Raw genomic sequence first — 10,846 nt, forward strand, 5'->3', positions numbered from 1 at the left:
ATTCAATCAGGTATTTATTATCTGATATTCGACCATTTCAAGTTTAGTTATATCAACCAATGTAATTTATTATCAGTCTGGTAAAGAACCTTTCTAGAGTGCGATGGAAATTATAAGTATTATTGGTCTTTGTGCAAAGCTTATTTAATTTATAGTTATACATGTATTTTGGAATTAAGAAATAAATAGAGATCTCAACTACTGGAGAAATAATGAATTTATTTTTAAATTTATTGAATTAGAAATAAGTTACTTTAGAACTTATTTACAAACTAAGTTTTGCTCCAAGTTCTTATTTTTAATGAATGTTCATATATTTTATATTTATTTAAGCACTGACGAGGTCTTAGGCCGAATTTTTTTTGTAATATAAATTATTCATTATTTGTAATTACCATGAAAAAATATATTTCTAGCTACGGAAATAAATTACTATATAAACTTAATGGTGATCAATCAAAGCTTTCATAATTAGACAAGGAAAGGTTTTTTTTAACAAAAATTACCCATTGTTAACCTAAGTAACAATTAAAATTCTCAACCCTACCACAATTGTTAGACATTTTTCTCCTTACTTAATTATTTGTTTGGCAGAGTACATTTATATTTAATTTGTTTTTTCTAAAAAACACAAAAATTAATCATTTTAGTGAAAAGTGATACAAACCTAAACCCATGAAATTGGGTTTTTTTAAATAACCAAAAATTTTTGTCTTAATATTAAGCTTTTCAACGAAAAATTACGCATATGTCCCTACATCCACTTAATCCCATTATTTAATAAACTTTCAAATTCCCCATTAAATATTTAACTACATTAATCACTTTTTTAAAACTCAAACAAAACAGAAGCACAAAGAGACACAAGTTCGTAAATTAGAACGAAGTTTTATTGACTAATTTAATTTTGCATTATCTAATATTGGGCCTGCTGCACTTCCTGCTGGGGCTGGGCTGGGGCGACCGGCGCTTCGACCGGAAGGTTCTTGGCCTCGGACCTGGGTCCGGTCACCGGCTCCTCTGGCTTGGGCTCCACGACGTTCACGTGGTCGGGAAGGGGGTTCTTGGGTCCGATCTTGCCGGTGGGGTCGTGGGGAAGCATGATTTTCACCTTGATTCCGATGACACCTGTGAGAAAAATTATTCATAGAAATTTGGTTCTTTTGGGGGTTTAACGGGGAATTTTAGGAGTTTTTTGCATCAGTAGTTTGGGTTAAAAGAGGTTTTCATCAATAATTCATTATGAAGACCATCGTGGTAACATCATTGCAAAAAGAAAATATCAAGTTTAGTTTTTAAGAAAATCTTTAAAAATTCAAATCACGTCACTAAATAAGAAAACTGTATCAACTTTTTGTACTCACCTTGCCTCAATTTGACGTGTCTGACGGCGGTATCAACGTAATCTCTGACGGGTTGACCGGAGTGGATCATGAGTCCGTCGGTGAATTTCATGGCCTTGGCACGCTGTCCTCTCAGTTTACCTGGAATGAAAGTGTTCAATTAATTTGGGTACATTTTAGGAAATAATACAATTTCATTTTGAATTTATGCATCAGTAGTTTGGGTTAAAAGAGGTTTTCATCAAAAATTCATTATGAAGACCATCGTGGTAACATCATTGCAAAAAGAAAAACAGATAATTAGCTTAACATGATTTTAGTGCAAAATTGAAGACTTTTTCAACCTGAGACAACAACTTCAACACCCTTGGCGCCAGACTCCATGACGAATCTGAGAACTCCGTAGCATGCCCTCCTAACGGCGAGTCCTCCCAACAATTTGTACCTCAATGACTCACACTGAGCAGTGGCTGAAAGACCGCGGTTGGCAACTTTCTCGGCGTAGAGCTGTTGAAATAAAGTTAAATGGTCATAATTAGGTAACAAACAATAAAACTTAATATTTTTGGGTAGTAATTTGCATCAGTGATTGGGTTAAAGAGGTTTTCATCTACATTTTTTATGAAGACCATCGTGGTAACATCATTGCAAATAAGAAGTTATTAAAAATATAATATTAAATAAACATCAGTTTACGAAATGTATTTCCATGCAGTTGGTAGATACAAATGGTCAAACTTATCTTTAATTTAAACCATTTTCTGATATACATACATATTTTAGTATTTTCTCATAGCATTAATAGTGGAACTTTGATTCAAACATAGTTAGTGTCCAATAAACTTATGTGGCAATTTAAAAATGATCATTAAATAAACAACTGTGTACAAATTATTCAGTTTTTAATTCATAATTCTGTGTACTTTTTTAATACTGAAAATACAATAAAATTCAACACAGATAATGGAAAATATGCTTTATCAAAACAGTAAATAATTAATAAGAAATGGTATACAATGGATAGTCAAATACATGGTTGATTTGGTTTTTTTAACAAAATTTTTAAGAATATTTAGCTTCTTTTATCAATGATTTGTTAGGTAATGTAGATTATTTTATCAGTTCAATTATTAATAAAGTTTAAAAGAAATTAGCAATTAATAGATATTGATAATACAGACATTTTAGTATGTTAAAAATAAATCAAGCAAAAAAAAATTATAATAAGTACATTGAAACATCTCATATTATAACAAATAAAAACATGATTTAGGCTACATTGGGTGTATGGAGATAAATAATGCAGCCAGATTTCATAAGTTATTTCTATAAAAATGAACAAAAATGTTGGTTTACAGTTTTTTGTTTACTTGAGGTTGCAAACTTAAAATGTAAATGTTGTAATTTCTGTTTGTGTGGAACAACCATTGAAATATTGTAGTTTTTTAATGAACTTAAGCTACAGGTTTTGAATAACTATTTTAAAAGCTTGTGGGCCACTGTTATTTACCTCAAACAATTAATCATATTCATATATTCACATAATCTTTTATACAAACAGTTGGGACTGAAATATAACAGAAAGCAGATTTTAAGAAATAAAAAATGGCAGTTAGCATTCTAGTTCTATTTGAGGTAATATTTCATTAAATATATGACTAAGACTAACATTAGTAAACAATTTACTAATACCACTGCAAAAAATAATAAAATAACAATATTGCATTCAATTATAATATTATAAATTTTAAATAACCCAAGAAACTTCAATTGATAAATAAATAAAACTAAAGTTAAGATGAGAACCTTTATATTTATAAAATGCATACAAACAAATATGGAAAATAAAATAAATTTTCAAAACGATATCATATAGTAAATTGTAAATTTTTTGGACAGTATTTGGAAAAATTAGAACAGACTCCTGTATATTCTAGTTTTATTTATGATATACATGTGAATAAGGGCAAATATTCCTGTTCTTAAATTTAATTATTTAATTTACATTAGAGATGGATTATGTCTACTGGTATTTCTATTAAATCAACAACAACATCAAAGATGTTTTAAATCTTTCTGTATAAGTGTCATACAGGCTTATAAACTTATTACAAAATTTAAAAAAAAAATCTGGGTGAAAATATGCATACAAAAGGTATATGGCAATCTGATTTAGCAAAGCCAAGATACTTACTATTTTAAACAAGGATAATATTTCGTGAAATGAAATTTGATAATTAATTGTCTTTGATTTCTATCTGTTTAAAAGAAAAACTTGAAGTTCACACTCATTTCTTTAATGTAGCCTTACATTACAACCCAAAATCTGTTCAATGTCTTAATGATAATATAACTTTGAAATTAACCGTTTTGTGTTTTTATCTATAGGTAACAGGGGGACATATATTTTGACGAAAAATAACATTGACCCTTAGTTGAGAGCCATGTTTAAAATATAAACTAGCAAAGTTTATATTTTTAAGAAATAAGCAATTTCTTTCTTTAAGTAAGGTTTATGTTTATTTATTATTAGCCAGTAATTAAACTATATCATTTATAAATATATGTATATAAATACCATGTTAAATAAATTTTAAATTTTTTTTTTCATTTGTAAACTTAATTAGGTGCAGAATAAGAAACAATTAATTACTCTCAGTAAAAATTAAATGCATATGGGAGGATTATTTATATCCAACAATTGAAATTACTGAAAAATGTTCAATTAATCACTTAACTAAAAAATATTAACAAGTCATTAACTAAAAATGTGACCATCTGAAAATAATAAATCCATATGTAGGTAGGTGTCATTTTTTAATTTACAAACAATTTTTTTTACTTTTAAGGTTGCCTAAGGTTTTTGAGAATTTTCATTTAGATTTATTTAAATCATTCCAGGATTTTAAAAGTAGAAGTTTTTTGGTCTATTTTTTGTATAATATTAAGTTTAAGGTAATATATTGTCTTATTTATAATATAATAACATTGAAAAGATATTGTAAAGCTACTTGAATTAAGTTAAATAAAATAAGAAGATAAAAAACAAAAATTCTATATATATGACAATATTTTTGTGTCTTATCTTAATTTTTTAATTTTACAAGACAAAATTGCTTAAAATTGCTAGTTTTTCCAGGATTCAAGGTTTTTGACAACCCTATCACTTGGCAAAATTTGAAAAATAAAACTTTGAGACAATGAGCCAAAACAAGCATTGAATGTGATGATTTTTAATAACTATTAAAATTATTTTTTCATTAACCATTTTTTGCTCAAACTATACTTTACTATCTTAATCTTATTAAAGAATTTTCATGTAACCCATATGGGGAACAGTGTTAAAAGTCAAGTAGATAATTTCTTATTTTTGATAAAAGAAGTCTATTGGCAAACTTTTTAGACTAGATAAGTGGTAAAAAAATTATTGAGGGCCTTTCTATCCATTCTCAGTAATATAAAAAAATTAACCATTGATTAAGTATTTAAAATTTAAAGTGGCCTTTTCTTGTAAAGTAGTTAGTGGTAGTTTAACCATTTAGTATTTTGTACTATATTCAAGCATAACATGGGTTAAGACTAAAACAATATGATCTTAAACTTAATTCTAAAATAAAAAAAAACTTTTAAGTTTTTATTTAATCAAAATGGTTATAATATTTATTAATATGAGCAAGTACATACCTCAAGTTGTCCTTCCTTGAAGCCAAATCTCTTTTGGACAAGAGCGGTCAACTCACGGATCCTGCGTCCCTTCTCTCCGAGGACAGATTGGGTCCTGGTGGCCATGATGATGCACTCAATTCTGTGTGGGGAGTGACGGACTTCACAGCCGCTGTAGCCATCTTCAGCAAGCTCAAGCCAGAGCATCTGGTCGAGCTCAGCCTTGAAGAGACCGTCCTTGACGAATTTGTGTACTTTAGAAATAGGCTTTGAATCCATGATTGCTGCGAAGGGTTTTTAATAAATACTCAATAAAAATTGATACTTATAATTTGCAGAAAATATTTTTGCATCAGTGTTTGGGTTAAAAGAGGTTTTCATCAATTAATTTTATGAAGACCATCGTGGTAACATCATTTGCATTTTTTTTACTGAATAGTTTATTGTTATTAAAACAGTTCAAAATTGATAAATTTAATATTAACTTTATTTTGAAAAAAATGGCTACAATAAAGTTGTAAATATTTTTCAAAATATTTAACATAGTTACTTTTTCATTATGTTTTACTTATACTTATAAAGGTAATCATTGTCTATTTATTATAAGGCAATGGTTTATCATATATTATTAGATTAACATAATTTAGTAATGACTGTTGTGGATAATATTTTACAGGGTTTCCAATTATTGACACAAAAGAAATTTTCCCTAGTGACCAAAATTAAACATGAGTCATCCAAAGTTTTACAAATATATGTAACACATTTATTTAATTAAGGTTGCCACTCAATTGTTCAAAATTTTTTCCAGGTTTTCCGAATTTATCCATGTTTAAAAGTACACATTTTTAAGTCTATTTTTAGTTTTAAGTTAAGAAACAATTTTAAATACTATAAAAATATTGAAAGTATACTTAAAGCTACTAATTGTTTTTTTATTAAAAAAAATTTGAGGACAACAATTTTGTTTTATTTATATGATATTTAATGAGTCAAATTGAAATTTTAATACTGAAAATGTGAAAATTGTTAAAATTCTAGGTTTTTTGTTCAAATTTTTTTTTACTTAAATTGTCAAATTCTATGTTCTTCCATGACTCCAGGTAAAGTTGCAACCCTATTTTATAGAGTTTATAAGTATGAAGATGGATATAGGACTATCATATGAAGTTCTTCCATTTTTTTTATATAAAATATTACAATTTATCATTTAAACCTCATTTAAAACCTATTGAAACATGTCCCTGTACTTTTAAAAAATAAATAAACTACTCCATATATTATAAAATAACCAACATATAAGTTTTTTTACAAATTTTTTCCTAACATTAATATCCTGAGCTTGTTCTGAGTCATTTTGATATTTTAAAAACTTCTAAATTTCATTTTTGTGTGGTAACCCTGTATAATATCATACTAAATATGCAACTCAAAAACATTCATATAATAGTATGCTACTAACTTTGATATCAAATTATAAGGAATTAAACACTAAAGAAAAATTTAACTTATATTGTTTGAAGTAAACATTATCAGTGTGAGCTTAGGCAAAAGGGCAATTGCAACATAAATTCAGGTTACAACTACTGGCCACTTTTAAAGTTTGAGAAAAATTTTAGATTATTTAATTTTAAAACAAAACTAAAGAATTATTACCATGAAAACTAAACAAAAAATGTAATTATCAAGTTTATTTGCCTGTAGGCATCAAAACACCAACAATAATACTTGAAAGTAAGAATTTTTTGAAAATAATACTTTATCTAAAATATTAAAATTAGCTAAATGTTTAACCACGTGTTTAAAAGTTTATCAAAAAGATTCTTAACTATATACATCTTAAATATTATTGAGTTGTGTTGAGTGTGTGGCAACTGTGATATAGGGAAATTCTTAATAAATTTCTAGTTGGCACTTACTTAGGTCATTCAAATAAACTTATACTTAAATTTAGATATTGATATTTCATTGAATAATCTTTTAAAATATTTATAAACTATTCTTGTTATTAACTAGTTAATGCTTACCTTTTTCAAATAGTTTACTTAGGGAATTAAAATTGACCAACAAATTTTATTAATTCTTCTGAAAAGTAAAAATAATTTATCTCAAAATAATTGTTAGAATATAAATACTTAGAGTTAAGAAAAAGTGAAAAATAAGCTTGTTGACATTAACAATAAGCTGTATAGCTAAGTTGGTTCATAAGGAACAAAATTTTCAGTGAGCCAAAAAAGTTTTTATATTGTATTAAATATTTTAGAAATATTGAGTCACATGAAAAACTTAAAAAATTTAATCCACATGCTAAAATCATCTGATGAAATGAATAGTTTTAAAACATTGTTAATAATGAGCAAGCTTATACCATTTTTTGCTTATTATAAAAATATATTGTAAAGTGCAGGAAAAATTTCAATGAAACTAATAATTTTACATCAATCACAACATTAAAATATTATTATACATTATGATGTTTTTTATAGCAGTAAAATAAACAAAATATTCAGATAGATTACAACAATGGAGAGATTGGTGACAACTATTAAGACTAAGTTGTTTAATCTTGGCAAGAAATTATTAATCTGGGTTGGTTAATAAAGATTGTGAATTAGGTATTTAAGTAATTCTAACATTCATAAGAATAAACTTTGAGAGAACATATTTTTAAAACAAACAAACATATACTGCACAAATTTTCAACAAACTAAATTACTTACCTTGGATTAACTAGGAGAGCTACAGTACTAAGAAATTCAGAGCTTTTTATTTTGATATATTTTGGCCATTTTACATTTTAGTAACTTTTTGGTCTTGTGAACAAAAACACTAAATAGCAGGGCCAAAAAATGCAAAAAGTAAAAAAAAAACAACTGAACATTATAAAAGATATTTCAACGAGTCAAGCAAAAAAAATACAGATAAAATAATTACAAATTTATGTTTTTTTTTCTTTTAAGAGTTAAAAATATATAGTTACTACACTTAAAGATATTTAAGATTTAAAAACTTTTGTTTTTTTCTTAAGTACACTTATTTAGCTTGTATACAAAAAATTAATTAGCGACAGTATTTTCTTGACTATGCTTTAAAAAGATATTCATTCTTATAATAAAATATTTTTCGACTTTTTTAACCAATCCAACTTAAATATTTGTTTAAGATTATTAAAGTTTTTTTTTTAAAACCATAGTTGCCATTGTGGCGATAAGCGTATTGCCACAAGTATATTCATGCATGGCATTTTATTTAAAATAAATTTAAATATTAAGTAAACATGATTTAAAACTTTAAAACTAAGTAAAATAACAAAAACTACAAATGCATAAAAGTTATCATTTTTTTTAACTTGAATAAGTCTAAAGGGCTACTTTTTTTCATTAAGTCTTTTTATAATAATTTATTATTATTATTTATTTATTTAACTATTTTATTAATTATTTTTTTTCTTATGTCAATCTAGCAAGACTTATTAATAGTTTATGTTTAAAAGATTACATAAAATAAAACATATATAAATACTTTTTTTGTAAGCGTGAAGTACTGTATAATAGTATGTATTATTAAATGTAATTTTTAACTTAACTTGCAGTGTTGTAATATTATTTGTGTTATCTCTGTCTACTTTAAAATTTTTTTTTTCTCTAAAAAATAATACTTCTATGCAGAGTTACCTTAATAGATAAATTTGAAGACCTAACAAACTTTTGCTTTTTTAAACTCCAAATATCATGTTCAATTGATATTTTGCGATACCATCGTTGCATTGCAAGACCATGACAACTATGCTTATTATCTTCCAAAACACTTAAATTTTAATTTTAGAACTATTAACTACTTTGGCAACTAATAAAACCTACAATTAGTTGTTATAAAAGCATATGTTAGATTATTAATTAATAAAATATTTACAAGTATCAACTACGGTGTTATGTTTATAAAGGTATTGTAAACATTTTAATCTTAAAAAATATACATATAAAATTTTTAATATTTTAGAAGACCATATTTGAGAGCCACTTTGATAAAATATATATATAAATAAATAGGTTGTATGTGGCTAATAGTTTCATCTACTTAGGGTTGTTTTTTTTATATTTAAGGTTAGTCTTAACTGAGTATGATTAGTGAGATTGAGCTATAATAGAATTTTTTACTAAATATTTATATATTACTAGTAATTGTCCTAGACATGACATTAAAAGGTATCCGTGGTGTGCGACTCGATAACCGAAAGGTTTTTTGTGCACCAAGTCTTGAGACCATATTAATATTTTGAGCGTTTTTTTTGCCGTTCAATAAATCACATTAAAACTATTAAATGAAAACTTTTTAAAACAACAAACTAATAGGATTTCTTATGTGCAAGTAAATTTACCAACTTATTGAAATAATTTTTTTCGGGAAAATTAAATAGTTAAATGACTAGAGAAATATTGTTGTAAAATCGATGGTACCATAGATAATATTTATGACTTTTTATTCGAAAAAATATTATTATAACAGTCATTTGTTTTGCGTATCTATTTACATAATTAATTCATTAAAGCTGAACTAATTGGATTATGTATACATATATTACACATTTATAATTGTAAAAATTTGATAGATCAAAAAAAATTGTTGGAACTAATAAAACTTTTATTTTACCATTGTATCTATGTTTGAGAATTTGTAATAAGTAAATGCGTCTTATTTTACAATTTTAAACACATTTAAAGAACATTAATATTTATAATACATATTTTCTTGTTATTATTCAAGACATTTAGTAGTATTGTTTTTAAGAACAAGATAGTTAAAGAACTGACAAGCTCTTTAAGCAAAATAAAATAATTTTTTTCTCATGTTAAGCTATTCTGACATAAATATCATACTTTTTTTTTCTTTGTTAAAATAAAGTTTATGTTTATATTGTTGAAAAATACAATTTTATAGCTTAAAATAGTTAAAGAAAACATCAGCGAAAGTCTACAAAGCTTAAGCCGTGAGACAAGCTCAAGTTTAACATAAAAGTTTGACCACTTCGATTATCTGACCACAAGTTTCCGATTGACTGAAGGGTCTCAGTCTACGAAGGCTTGTGGTTTGATGATAGAATTAGTACGATTGAATTTTATGTTAAAATAATTAAGATAAAAAAGTGATGGTCCATACGTCAGGACATATGACTTTCATCTGTCGATTTACTTATCATATAAAAAACATAAATATAAAAAAAAATCAAAAATTTTGGTAAAAATGACTTAATTTTATTTTTCAATAGTTTAATCGCAGAAAAAAGTATTTAGTTTTATATTTCTAACGTCAAAATAGATATGCAAAGAAAGCTTGTAAAAGTAGTGCAATAAGTAAAGTTAAATAGGTAACAATGTACTTATTTTAACATATTAAAGTCTTTTAAGTTTCTATAATTCGTTGCTTTTAGTTTCAAGTAATGAAATAGTAATAATAATAACAATAAATTATACGTTACACACTAAAGCTAGTAAAAGATATTTGAAAAATCTAAAACAGTTTGGTCATTGTTTATCTTTAACATTTTATTACTTATCAAACAAACAACAACAAAGTTTTTCTACATTTGTTAATAACTTATATTTCATATAGATAACTAAAAAAAAAGAAGTGAAATAGAATAGTAATAACTTAATTTATTTAAAAAGCTAAAGTTAAAAAAAAAAACCTTAGTTCTAGTTATAAACGTACTATGTTGATTAAAAAATAAAATGATCCAGTTTTTTTTCAATTATCACAAATCTTCACAAGGGTACCTTAAAAAAAGTTTTTTGATTGTACATAATAAAATAGTTTTAGTTAATGTTAAGCAGTTTTAGTAG

General features: G+C 25.5%; 1 protein-coding gene across 1 annotated transcript; it reads right to left on the reverse strand.

The window, feature by feature from the left end:
* Positions 1 to 872: 872 nt before the first annotated feature.
* On the reverse strand, positions 873 to 7,764 carry LOC145831230 (small ribosomal subunit protein uS3A-like). The gene is made up of 5 exons (XM_082938379.1): positions 7,727 to 7,764; positions 5,028 to 5,290; positions 1,688 to 1,850; positions 1,365 to 1,484; positions 873 to 1,128 (listed from the first exon to the last, which is right to left on the reverse strand). The coding sequence occupies exons 2-5, from the start codon at positions 5,283 to 5,285 to the stop codon at positions 917 to 919; spliced, it is 753 nt and encodes a 250-aa protein (XP_082794505.1). The 5' UTR covers positions 5,286 to 5,290; positions 7,727 to 7,764; the 3' UTR covers positions 873 to 916.
* Between the last annotated feature and the right edge of the window lie 3,082 nt (positions 7,765 to 10,846).

This window comes from Thalia democratica, chromosome 3, assembly GCF_965202585.1.
Source record: "Thalia democratica chromosome 3, ktThaDemo2.hap1.1, whole genome shotgun sequence".
Taxonomy (NCBI): Eukaryota; Metazoa; Chordata; class Thaliacea; order Salpida; family Salpidae; genus Thalia; species Thalia democratica.